The following is a 17,600-nucleotide window of genomic DNA, read 5'->3' as shown; positions in this document are numbered from 1 at the left end:
AACAAAGTAATTGCAATTTGAAGCTGAAATTGATAAGAGCAGCAGGTGTATAATTCAATCTTGTTTCTCAGGGCAAAGACTAGCCTCCATTAATAATTGAAGTCTCTTCTCTACAGATTAATGAGGGATCTAATATACCACATCTCAATGTGACAATAAAGCCACAGAAATGAAACACCCTATAGATGAGTCCTGCTGATTAAAGTTCCTGTTTTGTCTTTTTTCTCTTTGTTTCCTCATGTTTCTACTGAAGATAATGACCTTTTACTGGTGTCCTGTAGGCAACTTACCATCTTCCAAGATCTTTTCAAGTCGCCAGTCTCCATTTGAGACTAGACAATGACATATGAGCAGAGAGGCATTATAGTCAAAGCCGATCCTGTTCTGAACTGACACTGCACACCTCTACCCTTCCCCAGTCTCCTATATTATATACTTTCAATAAGAAGCAAAGAAACAATGTAGATACAGATTTTCTCATCAAACTTCCACTGGTGCAACAAGCACATTTTATGATGACAACCAATCAGGTTTGCACTCTATAACGCAGATAGCCATTTTAATGGAGACAGCAATTTTGGACATTTGGAAAAGCCTCAATGAAGTGGTCATTGTTTTGAAGTTACCCTCCTGATGTGCCTTGTCTGTATTTGTTCCAAATTAATGGGCAGCAGTTTTGACAAGAACACAAAATTCTAATCTGGCAATGTCTACAGACAATTAGGGCAGAACTTTCATTCACCCAAAGATACAGAATTGGGAATGAATGAGTCTTCAATTGCACACAACCATCTGGTCTCCCACCATGATTCTGGCTGTAGCTCCAAGATAGTTTAGTTTCAGCTGCTCTGCAGATGCAGACTGGGGTCCCACGGTGGCAGTCTCTAACCTGCTTGGAGATTCCCTCTCCTCCAAACCCAGCACTGCCATAGGTCCACAGCTGAAGCCACACAGAGGAAGGAGTTTCCCCTTCACGATGATGATCTAGCAACATTGGGCTTTTTAAATTTAACACTTTATAAAGCCTCTTTAGAGGGTGCCTTCAAATTGAGGATACTTTCATCAGCATCGACTACTGACGGTGGCACTGCTAATCTTTCAATGCTGAAAGGCTTCCAACCCACCTGCCATCCTTAAGAGGGCATCCAGTCTGGCTGCTAATATTGCTGGCTCATTAAGAATTACAGCAGGTGTCAATGTAACATTGGGGCACAGAATTACCCCTGACCTCAGGGTGCTGAGCCCAGGACAAAAATTCAGCCACTTTGGGGGGTTTTATGATGAAAACTGTCACAAGCCGCCACAAGGAAGTGCCAAAGCTAACTGAGAGTTACCTGCATAGTGAGCCAATCCTTGTGCTTTTCATCGTCAATGGTCATCGGAATATGGTTCATCTGGGTCACCCACACAAACCAATGGCTCTCTATGAACCTGCAGGGAAAATCAGCACAGTGATCAGATGTCGAACGACTATCAGAATTCTTCTGATGTTGATGTTTCTGTGTTCAAAACAGTATGTACCTTTTACTTATTTTTATTTCCTTTTTTATAAATCAACCTATTCAGAAATGTTGTGAAACACTTCTGGTGCAGGTGGGATTTGAACCCAGGCCGTCTGGCTCAGAGACAGGGACACTAGCACTGCAGCACAAGAGTCTGTACTTGTTAAACAGTTTTGGAAACCACTTTAAGGTGCACTTTTTGCTTCAAAGAATATAATTTGGGACCAGAGATCACTTTCCCTTCAATTCCCCGCCTGTCCATGACTTTTTTCTCTATCTCCTCGAGGCATCTACCCCTAGCTGGGTACCTTTCCACAGGAGCTGGTAGGCTCCCGAATGGCCATCGCTTTGTGAGAGTTGAAACACTGCAAGTTAGTGAGCTTCAAAAGGCGTCACAGAGCAAGAACCTGTCCTCACCAAATGTCCACATGGAAACATGACTTAGACGGGTTAGTTAATCACAATCACAAAGACGAAGGCCCTTTGCTTCTTCTCTCTCTCTCTCTCTCTTTGAGCTGCGAGAAATGACAACCAGTTGAAGCAGATCTCCAGCCTTCATTGTCAGCTGTGGTTCAGCTGATAGCACTCATATCTGAAGGTCAGAAGGCTGTGGCTTCAAGATTCACTCCAAAGACTTCAGCATCAAACCCAGAGTGACAGTGTTGTGGGAGGGCTGCACTGTCAGAGAGGCTCAATTGAAACCTGCTGAACAATAAAGATCCCATGGCACTATTTTCAGAGACAACGGGAATTATCGCCAACATTCATCCCTCAATCAACATTTAAAATCTGGTCATTATCACATTCCCTTACATAGAACCCTGCTGTGCACAAATTGGCTGCTGGATTTCCAGTGTTGCAACATCAACAATTCTTCAGTAAATTACTTTCTCGACTGTAAAAAGCTTTAGAATGTCCCAAGGTGATGAAACAATTCTTCCACTTACAGTAGAAATCAAGTAACTCAACAAGAAAATTGGGATCAAGGTCGGCAGCATTATTGTTCTGAGTGGTGATAGACTTTACTGACAAACATCTAGAGAAGATGTCTGTGTGCACTTTGTTTTCCATAAGTGGTAATTTTGTTCAAATTTTAACTAGCTTGTACAGTATGAACCTGATGACTGTGATTTATTCGTAAATTGTTGCCCTTTCTATCATGCCTACAGCAATAACCCAGCTGGCAAGGAAAAGTAAAAACGTGGAATTTAAATAGAAATGAGATACAGATTCACAGATCCTGAAAATGCAATGAGCAGGTACAGAAGATAATTGAAAAGGCTAATGTGATATTGGCCTTTATATCAAGAGGACTGAAGTACATGGGAATAAGAGTCAAGTTTCAGCTATGCAAAGACCTGGTTTGATCACACTTGGAGTACTTAGTACACTTCTGAGTACCATATATTAGGAAGAAAACATTGGCCTTGCAGTGTAGGTTTGCCAGAATTATTTCTGGATTCCAAGAGTTATGTTCTGAGGAGACAGATTCCATAAAGTAGGGTTGTATTCCCTGGTATTTAGAAGGTTAAGGGGTGACTTAATCAAAGTTGGGGAGGCTGTTTAGTGGGTACAGATAGTTCTTCTAGTTGCATCCTTCTGTGACCTTGCGCTATAAAAAATTGCCATAGAAAATCATGTTATAGGGAAATCACTATTGAAAATCTCTGTACCTGTACAGCAGAAAGTTCGCACTACCCAAACAGTGTCCACTATTCATCAATCACGTTACAGCCAATTCATGTTAACGAGACATGTTTAAAAGTTAGAGCTAGACCTTTCAGGAGTGAAAGCAAGAAACAATTCTTTGGACAAAGGGTGGTTGGTGCTTAGAACTCTCTCCAAAAACAGGTGTAAATTGTTAATGACAGGCAGAGTCTTGTTTTGTTAACCAAAAGGATAAGACAATGGTGGATACAGCTTTGTGAGTTAAACTGTCAATCTACCGTGATCTTACTGAATGGCAGTGAAAAAAAAAGTGTCTTCAGTTTCTATGTTTATTTTACAGAACCACTCCAAATTGATAGCAGTTTGATTTGCATAAGCCCATTTGAACTGAGCTTTACCAATTACAACAGGAATTTAGGGCAGGTAGTGCAGTTGGACATTGTGATTGGACTGCCTGATAATGAATTAGTTAAATTATAGGCACAGCCTATGGAGATGAGAGAAAAGCACAGTAAACAGGTCCTTCGTACATTTTTTGCATGGGTCACATCTCCTCACCCTGCTCTAAAATGATAAATTAACCTTCATGCTCTGTCCAACATTTTAAACATGGTAGCACTTCAGTTTATAATCCAAAAACTGTAATATTAGTGGCTGTGACTGAAATAACAAAAATAGTTCTTTTGAACTTAACATACCTGACAAAGATGACAAACAGTATGGAACCAAAAAATCCATAAAAGGGGATGTAGGTGGTGAAGTAACGGATGTAGTATGTTGTTGCCCAGGCAAGATCCTGCAGGATGGAAAGGAATAGATGGAAATTAGAGGCATTAGGGTGTTATTACTATTCTATAAGAAATGCAAAAAGTGCAATTTGCTCTGATGTCTGGAAAATGAAATCATTCCAGATAGTGCCATGCTCAGGTCTTCCGTTATGCCATCACTTCTATTCAAATTACATCATTTTTGAGTGTGAAATTTGTGATCAGTGAAGTGTAGGATATTATTTGATTTGATTTATTATTGTCACATGTACCTATGTGAAAAGTTTTAAAAACAAAAGTGCTGGAAATCACAGCGGGTCAGGCAGCATCCATGGAGAGAGAGCAAGCTAACATTTCGAGTCTAGATGACTCTTCATTAGAGTGTCCTCAGACTCTTCATCAATGAAAAATTTTGTTTTGCTTGCAATACAAGCAGATCATACCATACAAAGTGCATTGGGTAAAAGAAGAATACAATGTTACAGCTGCAGAGAAGCTGCGCAAAGAGTGAGATCAACGTTAAATTTGAAATTTGAGAGGTCCATTCAAAAGTCTAATAGCAGCGGGGAAGAAGCTATTCTTGAATCTGTTGGTACATGTGTTTAAGCTTTTGTATTTTCTGCCTGACACAAGAGGTTGGAAGAGATTATAACCAGGCTGGAAGGGGTCTTTGATTATATTGGCTACTTTCCTGAGGCAGAGTGCCAAGGAATGGAATTGGCTGTAATCGACAGGCAAAGTTCCACTTCAAATACCTAAGCATCTACTTTCCTTGAGCCCAAGCCCTGGGAATTGGGTACCACCTGTGGATCTACTCTGGCTCTCAGTGCATGCTGCATGACATCTCTTCATACGCAAGCAAAAGCTGACACAACATTGGTGTGCCACACTACACTGTATTGGTATATTTGTTCTGGTGCCCAGAATTTCCTGCAGAACTAAATCCTCAACCCAAGGGGTGTCAGTGCCAAGAAAGATGTGGTTTTTCCTTTCAGGGAAGATTTACAAGTCTAGATACTTCTGGCATTTCTCACACATGCCCCTTGAATGAGGGTCACCAGTCTGCCACCAGGCAGTAGCAAAACACTGTGTAGGGAAGGAAAATTGAAATTCAAACTGGGACACAATGGAAAGCAGGAGAGGGCAAGAAAAACCCCATGTTAAACATTCTGAAGCACTTACCACCCAATCCCGACGAGTAATCATGGTCATCATTATCTGAATGTAGAAATACACCGGGATTAGCAGGGGTGGACCAACTAAAAAGAGAGAGCAAGGAAGTGATACCACACAGGAAACAACAGTCATAACTGACAACATCACACAGACTGGTCCAGCAGCCAATACTTACTGAGGAAAAAGTATTCGTGCTGATAGTTGTAAGGTAAATACTTGATCTTCCGTTTTCCAAACTACAGCGATGAAAGAGGAATTAGGTGGAATCAGATTAGTAGCTGCATAGAGCCTTCAGTATAAAATTATCTAGAAACTTCGATTAGACTCCAGTACACAACTCCCTCTCCGTACCTATTATTCTACCGAGGTAGTTTTGCAGTTTGACACTCCTCGTAGGTGCTACTCTAGCAGGAAGCAATAGAGCTACAACATTTATCCCTGGTTATTCATCCTATGCTGCCTATGAACAGAGCTAATTGTCAGAAACATGAAGTCACGGAATATCAAATATATATTACATGCAAACACAACATCCACACTTTCAACTGGATTCAACCTGTGAACTCACCGTTCTTTATATGATTATTCAGATGGTTCAATTAGTTCACCATCAGTTGAAAACAGTAGGAATGAGGATGAACAGGTGTTCTGATATTTCCAATAGTTAAATAAGCCTGTTATATCTGCCTCACAGTATACCTAGCATCTTTTCTTTTCATTCATGATGGTCATTCAATTCAAGCACCAGAGAAACATTCATTATCTACTTATTATTTACATGCAATGAGCAGGCGTGTGCTGTCATCATCAAATGGTGTGGAAGTGTTTGACAAAAGGCTTCCAATCTCACTTTCATTCAACTTCCAACCCGTGATCACCTGAGGACTGTGCTTTTACAAAGAACATCTAGGAAGCAGACAAGTTGATCCCTGACCTATCATGCTTCCAGTGGGAAATGTGGTTGCGAGGAAAGTGCACATCCACAACTCACTGCGGGTGTTCTTCGACAAAACCTACCTGAACTCCTTCATTAGATTTTGGGCCCATTACTCAGTCCTTTTATAAACACATATGGTATTCTTTTACAGGAGTACTTTCCTTTATTGCTATAATAAGAAGGTCAGTGCAATAGTAAAACGCGTTTCCTGGCGTACACGAATGTCGAGTTTGTTTTTGGCTTTGAGCAAAATATCCCAGCCTACACAACTTGGTCCCTCTTCCCTGAAATCGTACTTTATTGAAACCGTGATGCATTGCATACATTCTACTCTACTGCACATCTTTCCCAAGGACACTAAAATTATGGAGCGTCTTGCCTTCCCTGAACTACCTTCCCTACATTAACCGATAGTCGTACAACATAATCAATGTTCCCAAGTATAGTTCATATTCTCCTTCTGACCTTAAATTTGTCAGGTGGTTTCACCTAAGTTTCACAATAAAAAGTAATTACCTCCACAGGTTGGGTATCTCCCAGTACAAATACCTTCAGCATGTTCACATCAGGGTCCTTATTAAAGATGTTGGGTTTGGCATGGTGCTGGAAGTGTCGGTGATTCCACCAGTTTCCAGAAGCCCCCTTTTAAAAGAGATACCAGTATCACACATATACCAAAAGCAATATACTGCAGCTTACTCACCCTGTTTGTAATTTTGTCTTAAATGTCTTGAAATTAAAGCCAGTTCTTGTGAGAACTTCAAATTCTCTTTCAGTCAACCACACAAGTCAGAGTATCTCACTCAATTCCCACTAGTCTTAGTGTCTCATAATTGCAGGCATTCGTTCTTAGCATTTGATCATTGTCAGGATCATCACTAGGCAGCTGGCAAAATTGCAGCCCATTCCTTCCCACTTTTAGACAGGGGATTGCTGTGCCACAAATACTGAATCACAAAAATCAGTCTAGGTTTGATAGGCACAGTTTGCCAACTCCTAAGATGCTGCCAAGTCCAAGGGGAAAAGAAGGTCTGTGCATACCTGTTTAGAAACCTCTGAAAATCCTATCTCCAATGTTAAAGTTAGTCGACTGCCCTTTTACGGTTTCCTTTACGATCAGAAATAGTCAAACCACAGTTAAGGCATTTCTAGGCAATTTAGTCAAACTTTTTAAACCATGGCTTTGCCTACAGCTTTAAATTTACTGCAATAAGTATGATCAAAGGGCACCAAGGAAACTGTCTCACAAGTTACACAGCAGTTTACTGCAGCATTAAATCAAAACTGTTTTGTAACGGAAGGTTATGAGATAAAGCAAAATGCTAAAAATGCTGAAAGTGTGAAACAGAAAAAACAATGTCTAGAAATAATCACCACATCAATTAGCATCTTAGGAGAGAACAGACAAGGTAGGATAAGCTGAGTTTAAAAACTATGAGAAAGAGATGGAAAACATATTAGCAGAAAAGGAGATGCAGAAATAGCATAATAAGTGAAAATGAGCTTAATGAGAGAAGACAAAGAAATAGAAGACTCAGGAATTTTATGAATAACTTAAGGAAATGGGGATAGACAGGAGACAAGGCAAACTGGAAAAGAGGTCTCTTGTCACACATAGACTGGGAGGGCTAGGTTCAAGTCCCACCTGTTACAGAGGTGTGTAATAACATCTCTGAATAGGTTGATTAGGAAAATAAGGTTAATTGACAAATCATAAAATGGTCCAGGGTCCTATGTGAAGTAAGTTGACCCCAATGGGCGTGAAGCAGAAATATTACAATACTGGATCTTGGAGGTAGTATTATTGCTCCAACATCACCATCATTGTGAACTGACAAATAATTCCCCATCCAAATACCAACCTCCTCCATCCTGGGACTTAAGGAGGTGTCCTGACATTGGAAAATCATGATAAAGGGTCCACATGCCAGAAATATCACAATGCCTACACTTTACAGTGATGCTATCTCACTTATTCAGAGTTTTCAAAGATTTATGGCGTTATTTTTCATTAATGTAAATTATGGAGGCAACCTGGTGTTATGAACAAATAACAAGGCTGAGAGCAGTAAAGTTGAAATTCCTCTAGCTCCCTTCAGAATCAACAAGAAAAGTAGAATTTAGTTCCAATAGAACTGCAGACTGTAGCAATTTGGTGAAAGTCTATTTCAATAGACTAGAGGAAACCCAACAGTTATTCCCATATTTTTATTAAAATCAGCTCTTTTGTTTAAGTAGATCATGCCTCAGATCCCAGCATCCCTCCCTACCCCAATCCCCAGCTCACTGATTACCTTCATGTGACCAATCAGGAACTTGTGTAACAGGTGGTTCCATTTTGAACTCCGAAAGACAGACAAATGTCCAAAGTCATGTTGAAGCCAGCCTGACTGGGCCTGCAATCCAACAAAATAAAGACTTTTCTAACTTGGCATTTGCATAGCAAAGTTAATTTCATTCTCTTTATAGTTTTACTGAGAGAAATACAAACAATGGTCCTGCCCAGAAGCACAGTTCAGCAGCTCTCATTGACCTCCCATCCCCACAGCTGCTGACCAGCTTGTCTAACAAGAAACCCCAGCAATATTTCATGAGGACTATCTTCTGTTGAGGCATCAGGTGATTTTCAACCGAAGCTTGCGATGCCTGTGAACATGCTCAAGCTACCTTTTCATTTGATGTCAGACTGGTGCATTATTTGCCAAAGGAAAATTGATCAATCTACACACAGGAGATATTCTGAAGCCACTAAAAGCTCTTCTTGCTCAAAAGATTATAAATCTCTGGAGATACTCATCAAAATTCTCAAAATTACATTGCCCAGGGTATAGCTGTGATTTGTAAGTATCATACTTAGATTCAGAATGATTTATAAAATATTAAAGCACAAAGGGCTGTATGTCAGCACACTGCACCATACCAGTTTCCAAAAAGAGCCACTTACTTCCATTGCCTTGCATTTATAGTTTTCAGAATTCTTCTTTTTCAAGCATTTATCCAGTCTTTTTTTAAAACTATTATTGATATTGCTTCCATTTCAGTTTGTAGTATATCATTCTAGTAGCAACACTGACATGTTTTCCACAAAATTCTCCTAACCTTCTTCTCTTTTATTTTGCCAGATTCTTATGACTTCTAGCGACTGACTTGGTGATCGGTGGAAATAGATATTTTCTTGGCTTTAGTAGATTGTAATTTTAAACACGTTTACTGACTTAATAGAACCCTGAATAGTTATGTTTAGAAGTGGCTCTGGCTGCATTAAGCAGTTGGTTCATTTACTTGCAAAATCCTGCAGTTTATTATTGGAAAGGATTGGGGTATGAGAGGTAAAAGAACATAATCAATTTTAATGGCCGACCTGGGGGTAACCAGCAAGATTAAAATCAGCTTCTCAGTTTCCTTTACGAATGCAACTACGGTTCAAATTTTTGTTTGGCTAGAGACACATAGTGGTGCACAAATGGCATAATTTTGAGCTGGATTTTGCCTTGTCAAATGGGGTGTGTCACCCCAACCCCACGCCACCCTCCACTGCTGCTGAAAGATTTGATCTGACGGTTCATTCTTGCTCTTCTCCAATAATACAAATGGTGTGCGGTCTCAGCCTTCTGCCATTTTGCTGTCTTTCGTTAGCAAACTATGAAATTTGTTAATAGCCCAATTGTCAGTTTTTTTTTCATTGTCCACTGCATTCTTCTTGAGTGTTGCATATGAAACGGTTTGGGAGTCTTTTCTGTTAGCAATAATGAGGTAGCCTAAGGCCAGTGAAAAAGACTTGCCACAGGTACTGTGGTTAAATGTACCAGCAGATTAGGCTGGGAAAGGTGGCAATATCAGTGTGTTATTTTCGTGGCTTTTAGAAAATCATTTCTGTACCTTCAATGAATAATAAACAATGATCCTGGGAGCAGAGATTCTCCACAAATCTAGCTGTCATTGGAGCATTTACTTCTCTGACACATGATGTCAAACAGTGTCACCTGGGCTTGGAGCCCCCGCTTTCCATCGCAGCTCATCAGAAAACCAAAGTTATGTGTTCCCATCAAGGTTTGATTCATATTCCACTGTAAATATTAAACTTTTTTTAGTGACTCCAGTGGCAAGAGTTGAATTTTGTGGAAGCCAAATTGCCACATGAGAAAGACAAGCACACAGGAACACACACAATACATACACGGCTGACTGAACAATGCCTTGTACCTCCCCATCCCCATAACCCTGTACACTACTGGGAATCAGAAATCTACCAATCTCTACATTAAACGTGCTCAAAGACTGAGCCTCCAGAACCTTCTATGGTATAGAATTCCAAAGCTTTCACAAACCTGAGTACAATATATTCCCCCTCATCTTGCAACCTAAGTTGAATCACCTTAATTTTTAAATTATGCTCCTTAGTTCTCAAATTGGAAACAACTTAGCTCTACCTCCCCGTCTAACTCTTCAAGAATTTTGTAGGCTTCAATGACATGACATTTCATTCTTCAGTACTCCAGAGAATTCAGGCCCAGTTTTCCCAATCTGTCTTCATAAGACAGTCCTGCAATCTTACCGTCAAGTCTGGTAAGCCTTCGTTACACTCCCTCTATGGCATTATATCTTTTTTGAGACAAGGAGACCAAAACTGCACACAATACTCCAGATGAAGTCTGACCAACCTCCCATACAAATGAAGCAACACCATTCCTGTATTCAATTCCTTTTGCAATAAAAATCAATATTCCATTAGCCATCCCAATAGCTCGCTGCACGTGCATATTAGTGTCCAGTGCCTTATCGAAAAGGACACTTAGGTCCCTTAGTAGATTTATACTTTGCAACCTTTTACCCGCACATTTGTTCCTCCTACCAAAGTAGATGGTTTCACACTTTTTCATATTATAATCCATCTGACATATGCTTGCTCATTCACTTAGCCTGTCCAAATTCTCCTGAAGCTGCTTTACGTCTTCTTCACAACACACATTCCTACCTAGTTCTCTATCATCTGTAAATTTGAAATGATCACTTTTGTGACTTCAAAAGAGAGCTCGATACATATTTGAAAGTGATGAATTTACAGGGTTACGAGATTGGACTAACTGGTTAGCTCTTTCGGCAGCTGGTACAGACACAATGGGTCGAATGGCCTCTTTCTGTGCTGTAAAATGATTCTTGGTTCCCCAACTCCCATTGATATATTTTGTGAACAACTGGAGCCCAGGTACTGATTCTTGCGGTACCCCCTAGTCACACACGGCTGATGAGAGAATTACACATTTATTCTTACCCTCCTTTCTGTCTTTTATCCAATCACCAATCCATGCCAGTACATTCGCTCCTATTCTATATGCTTTAATTTTTCTAACCAGCCTCCTATGGGGGTCTTTATCAAAAGCTTTCGGAAAATCTAAGTATACTATGTGCATTGGCTCTCCTTTATCAATTTTGTCAGTAACATCTTCAGAAATCTCTGATAAGTTTGTCAATCCATGCTGACTGTGCCCAATCAGATCATTATCATCCAAGTGTCTATTTATCATATCCTTTAAAATAGATTCTAGCATTTTGCCTACTGCTAATGTATGGCTAACAAGTCTTTAGTTCCCCTAATTCTTTTTCAAATTGTGGGATGATATCTTCCAATCTGCAGAAATCATTCCAGAATCTATAGAATCTTTGAGGATAATCCAATACGTGGATTATCACAATTACCTCTATATCCTTTAACACAGTAAGATGCAGCCCATCAGGTTATGGGAATTTATCAACTTTCAATTGACAATAAATACAACATTGGAAGGCAGCAAGGGGCAGGGTGTATGGTTAGGAGCCTCTGATTGGCTGTTCAATATTTGATTGAAGTGCACAGACAGTGGCAGGGCAATGAATGGATCCTTCAGGCACTATTCCTCCTCCCTCACCTGCTGAGAAATATAAAATCCAGCCCGTCAGATTCCTTCATATTCCCACATACGTCCCAATTCCTTCTGGCCATTTCTGCAGGTTAGGAACACCCATTTGTCCCACTGAGGTTAGGTTCCTCATCTTAAATGGTGGATGAAAATGAATTCCTTCCCACATGCTATGTCAATCTGGTGATGGGGGATTTTGGAGGCCCTTTGGAAACAGACCATGGCCCCAACAATCGCTTCCAGTTTGGGTGTGCATGGGTGGGAGAATTCTGGGCTCCGTGGATATGGAGTATAAAAATAGTCTCCTGCACGCCTGCAGTTTCAGTCTGGTGGAGTGGTCTGATTTGAAATTTGGACTGGTGACCCAGGAAGAGGTCTGGGTCCTGTACAATACACGTGTCTCTGTGCCCTCTTCTTACCCTTTAAAAGCCATAACATTGGATAGATGCTGAAGACCCTCCCTCACAGACTGAGTCACAGACTGCGACACAGCCAACACTCCATCTCATTTTCTTTGTTGTTGTGCGGAACTCCAAGATCTGTGAGTGACAGTGGATGCCACACCAGCTTAGGGGGAACATTAGGCACAGCCATTTTCTTCCCTATTAAGCACTTTTGTTTTCCAGCATGATGGAAGATGATGGTGAGCAGTCCTCAGCCAATGGCTCCCAAACCCTGCCTGAAAATGTCCGTGAGCCCCTGAATATCCAAATCCCTTTTCCAGTAGCCTGACCTGTTAACCCCACAGGCTTCGCAGCTCCCTGGGTCCCCACGCAAACTGTCTACATGAGCCTGCACCTGCCCACCTTTCCACCACCAGTCTCTGGCATGTGAGGTGACCATGCCAAGTGTGATGATACACGGACCCCCTCAAAGACAGGGTACTCTTAAACTTGGATGAATGTCCCTTCTGCACTACCTCCTTCCAATCTATATTTTATGTATCACCTCCTTGCAGATACTCCTACACAATTCTCATCCTCTCTTCCCCACAACCTACTGCTCCTACCCGGAGACTAAACTTGCCCAATCTTGGTTTCAAATGCATCAGCTCAGAAAGTGGTCTTAGAAGTATTGAAACTTTTACCAGCTTATAATAAAAACACACATTTAATATGTATTGGTGCTTGTTTGCTAACCCAATAGGCACTTAAAGTATTAAAAGACTTTTTTTCACTTGCTTAATTTGTCCATGCTAGTGTCTTTGCTTTCAATTGATAGAAATTTAATGTTTTTCCAATAATTTTAAAACAATTTCCATTACTATTGCATGGCCCCTAGGGAAGTACACTGTGCATATTGAATGATATTGGTGGATATATGGAGGCATACTGGGGTTATGAAGTGGTATAGATGATTTGAGAGGGCATGGGGCTATGGGTGGGTGAGAGTGAGGGGTTAAAGGTGACATTTAGAGGAACTTCAAGCAATGTTTGGAACTTGCCTCCTGTGTTAAGAGAATTGAGGTGGGCCTTCTAACCAGTCTGTCTCTGCAGCCACACTCCTCATGTAAAACGCATTATGTACCTGATCACTGTGTGAAAAATCAAAAAAGACGTGAAGTCACACATGGGTTGAGTGTGCAGGTCAGGCTTCCTTGTCCCAGACAAAGACTGGGCCTTAAACTTCCTCAAAAAACTATATCAGCTTTTATCTTTGTTCTTTTTTTTCTTTATTCATTAATGGAATGAGGGTGTCGCTGGCTAGGCCAGCATTTATTGCCCATCCCTAATTTCCCAGAGGGAGTTATGAGTCAACCACATTGCTGTAGATCTGGAATCACATGTAGACCAGACCAGGTAAGGATGGCAGTTTCCTCCCCTAAAGGACATTTGTGAACCAGATGGGTTTTTTTTCCCAACAATCAGCAATGGTTTCACAGTCATCATTAGACTCTTAATTCCAGATATTTATCGAATTCAAATTCCAGTATCTGCCATGGTGGGATTCAAACCCACATCCCCAGGACGTTACCTGGGTGTCTGGATTAACAGTCCAGCAATAATACCACTAGGTCATTGCCTTGTCACACCCAAACTTCGTTTTGAAATTCTGAACTGGCAATTCTTATTTAATCCATGGCTCCCTTGGAGAGCGTTTGTTTTATCTCATATCATGACCATTTAGTCACTTTACGTCAAGACAAAGGCAAAGAAAGAATGAACATGTTTGGTGATTGAATGAAACTGAACAATTTTGAATATTGGAATATAATTAGTGAAACTCTGCATCTATTTGGTCCTAGATTGGGATTAGTCCTTTCATTTAGGAGCATCAACTAAAATGTAGCTGAACAGATCATCTTTAAGTTGAGCTTGCATACTGGAGAAAACAATCTAACACAGTGCATAACCAGGTCCTGGTTAGGCATCCTACATTTTGCCTGGGATCATGCCCTTCAACAATCCTATTATATGGTCCTGATTGGTTCTTACCTGTGAAGTTGCCAGGATTAAGGCAGTAAGGAGAGTTGGAATCCAGCCGGTTCCAAAATATGACAGTGTCAGCCAGGCCAGAAACTCCAACACAAAGAGATGGGCAAGATAGAGGGAGAAAAACACCATGTCTCTTTTAAATAGTTTCATGTCCTCTGCTGTCTTCCGCAAGGCTCGAAAATCTTCAACCAACTCACTCTGAAACCAAATGAAGGAGAGTTCCTTAGCCAAACTTCAGATAAGCTTCTTTATCACTACAACCATCAACAATGGCACTTCTTCCCAGAGCAGACAAGTTTATTACAAACTAAAGAGAGTTTTATACTCGTTACCTTCAGTATATCTATCCATTATATTGTGATACCCACTCATAGGGTGGGTTTTCAGCCAATGTGGATCAAAATTAGGTGTAGTACCTTGGGCGACACTAGATAAAAAGTAAAATTCAAACTCATTCTGTTTCAGTGTTAAATCTGATTGACCATTAAGTATCATTACACAAGGACAATCAAAGGAGATGGTGTAATGGTAAAGCCAATATTCATGAATTTGAATCCCACCACCGCAAAACTTGGAACTCAATAAAAATCTAGGTCAAAAAGCTAACTGATTGTTGCGAAAACCCATCTGGTTCACTGATATCCTTTAGAGAAGGAAATCTGTCATCCTTACCTGGTCTGACCTACATATGACTCCAGATCCACGGCAATATGCTTAATTCTTAACTGCCCAAGCCAGCATAGCCTACCTCCCGTGAATTTTATTTTTAACAAAGCGCAGTTCTTAGATGCAAAGGGTTAAAGGGATGAAATAATTAGACCAATGTTTGTAGATCTTATTCAGTCCCCAATTGAAAGCCATGCAACTGATCATTATTTTTCACCTCATTACAAATTTCTCTGCTCTATTAATAACATAAACTACCTAAGCAAAATGGGTCACCTTCCTCAATTACCTCTCCAAACTGCTACTTGCATGATCTTCCCTATCCTGTTCATCAATTTTAGTTCTCATTGATCACTATTCTACCATAGGCACTGTACCTTCAGCTTCTATGCTCTTGCCACTAAAACGTCCCCTGCAAACATTCCCACCTCTTTCTCAACTCTGCTTTCAGTCTATTTCCTTTTGTTCAGTTTCCACTGTTTTCTACTTGTAGAGGCAGTTCAAATCACAATCATTCCATTCTCTGCTTGGGCAACTTTTTGAAAGAAACAAAATTAAAACCATTCATCATGAACAGATAGTGCATCCACTCAATCCAGTGTGATTAACATAGAATAGAGCAATTCAAAGTGAAGGATTGGATTGACACAAGGAAGTAAAAGGGACAGTTCAAAAACAACATGGATCAATGAGAGAAAAAGTCTCTTCTCTCTGCTGTTTCGAAGAATCTTGTTTGAAATATAGGTGTTTGTTAAAGTATGTGTTTGGAACAACCGGGATAGCTTTCCCCTCCACGAATTCACTATGCTTGAGGGGAAAGCATTTAGAGCATTTAGCTTTGCATCTATCCAAAATGATCTGTGATAAGATAGTGTAGAGAGAGATTTATGTCAATCTAATTCACATGATCTTCACATACTTGAAACCAAAAGTGGAAAATATTACCAAATGCCAGCACTGACATTTTGACTTCTCTGTGCATCATATATGTGCATCATATCCTGAAAACTGGTAAGGTTATAACAGGGTGAGGTGCTAGCTCCTATCCACACTAGTACAGACTGTACATGACAGCACAAAGGAAAATCAAATTCCTTTTAGGCCTGTTGTACAAAATCCTTTCCAGGTGAAGTTGCAACCAGTGCAGAGTTACCAATGTTATTCAGCATTGATAAGGAGATACCAGCTTTATACAGTGCAATAATGGAACCTTTAGATCACAGGTAACTGGAGCCTCAATTCATGCTTGATTCTTATTTATCGGCTATTCAATGGCTCAGATCCTCTTATAGAGGTGCTACTGATGTCACTTGAAAGAGAAGAACATAGACTTATTGTTCTTAACCCCAAAAGCTAAAAACACCTCATTACAATGCGCCTAGATTCTATTTTTTAAAAAAAGTGTGGAATAAGAAAAAACCCTGCCTTGTCAAACACTAATCCGCCAAGTACAACATTTGGATATGACTCTACGCCCAGCATTGAGTGGGCATATGTTGATGTGAAAGTGTGCAGCAAATACAGGCTGTTCGGAGATATTTCAGTACCCATAAAAATAGGGACCTTAAGTTAGAACATAAAAGGGAATCATCTCCCCAGTTTGCTGGGCAAGGTAGAAGGAAGGAGGAATGGAGTGGGGAGGGTGAGATGCTGGAAGGAGAAAAAGATGTCTACCACAAATATTTCTCCAAACACTGTGACAACTGCTCAACCATCAAATAAATAACTGATTCTTGAAACAGCCTAGATATAACACAAAAACTAATTCAGCTTTTTGTTAAATGGCATTGCTATTTTAATGTGGCCTAATTGGCTGTGCTTACATAGTTTCACTTTGAGGAATTGGTAAGATTCATGGAATTTCTTATCATGGTACTTGGAGCTCAGTGGAGAATCTGAGCATAGATAAGACAGAGTAGATTTGTATTTGGCAGGGTTCCAGGCTGCTGTTTCTCCTCTGCTCTGTAGAAGTATCCACCAAGAGCTAAAAATTTAGCAGTCCTTTTTTTGGGCCACAGGGGTTTCTACTTACAACCTGATGCCACCAATTCTGCTGGACAAATTTGGTGGTCAGGGTGGGGTGGGGGAGGTGGTGGCATGCATGGACAGCACTACAGAGTGTACACAATTCAGCCAGCCATCTGTTTGGCTGCACAGAGCTGCACAGAAGAAAAATGGAGATCAAAGTAGATCCCTCTCATTGTACATTTACAAATTCTGATCCTTGAATAAAGCTGTCTGAACAGATCTTGTGCACAACAAGCTTAACCCACATTGCAGCTTTTCTGAGATTGAAGAAAAACTGTTTCTACACTACTCTGTATCCAGGCTATGCTGGACCTTTACTGATGGAAATGAAAAATTAGGAGAAACGCTTCTTTTAGTTTCTGATTAATACAATTAATGTCCCCTGTTTTCATATTCAATGTCACATCTCTGAACATCCACTACCATTATCTCATTGGTCATTCAATTATTTAAGATGATGAGTGGAGTAACTTAGATCCCTTTAAATGGTGTCAGTTTACAATGCAGCTGGGAGAACGGTGACA

At 40.4% G+C, this 17,600-nt stretch overlaps 1 protein-coding gene across 1 annotated transcript in view; it reads right to left on the bottom strand.

The window, feature by feature from the left end:
• Positions 1 to 774: 774 nt before the first annotated feature.
• Positions 775 to 17,600, bottom strand: part of LOC109937250 (acyl-CoA 6-desaturase) — a 36,632-nt gene continuing 19,806 nt past the window's right edge. The window contains exons 3-10 of the mRNA XM_048607307.1: positions 14,383 to 14,580; positions 8,345 to 8,446; positions 6,567 to 6,692; positions 5,289 to 5,349; positions 5,120 to 5,196; positions 3,869 to 3,966; positions 1,335 to 1,431; positions 775 to 984 (exon numbers count right to left, since the gene is read on the bottom strand). Coding sequence (XP_048463264.1) covers positions 775 to 984; positions 1,335 to 1,431; positions 3,869 to 3,966; positions 5,120 to 5,196; positions 5,289 to 5,349; positions 6,567 to 6,692; positions 8,345 to 8,446; positions 14,383 to 14,580 — 969 coding nt within the window. The remainder of the gene's footprint in view (positions 985 to 1,334; positions 1,432 to 3,868; positions 3,967 to 5,119; positions 5,197 to 5,288; positions 5,350 to 6,566; positions 6,693 to 8,344; positions 8,447 to 14,382; positions 14,581 to 17,600) is intronic.

Source organism: Rhincodon typus, chromosome 17, assembly GCF_021869965.1.
Source record: "Rhincodon typus isolate 14 chromosome 17, sRhiTyp1.1, whole genome shotgun sequence".
Taxonomy (NCBI): Eukaryota; Metazoa; Chordata; class Chondrichthyes; order Orectolobiformes; family Rhincodontidae; genus Rhincodon; species Rhincodon typus.
This window is presented reverse-complemented; position numbering and strand designations above follow the sequence as displayed.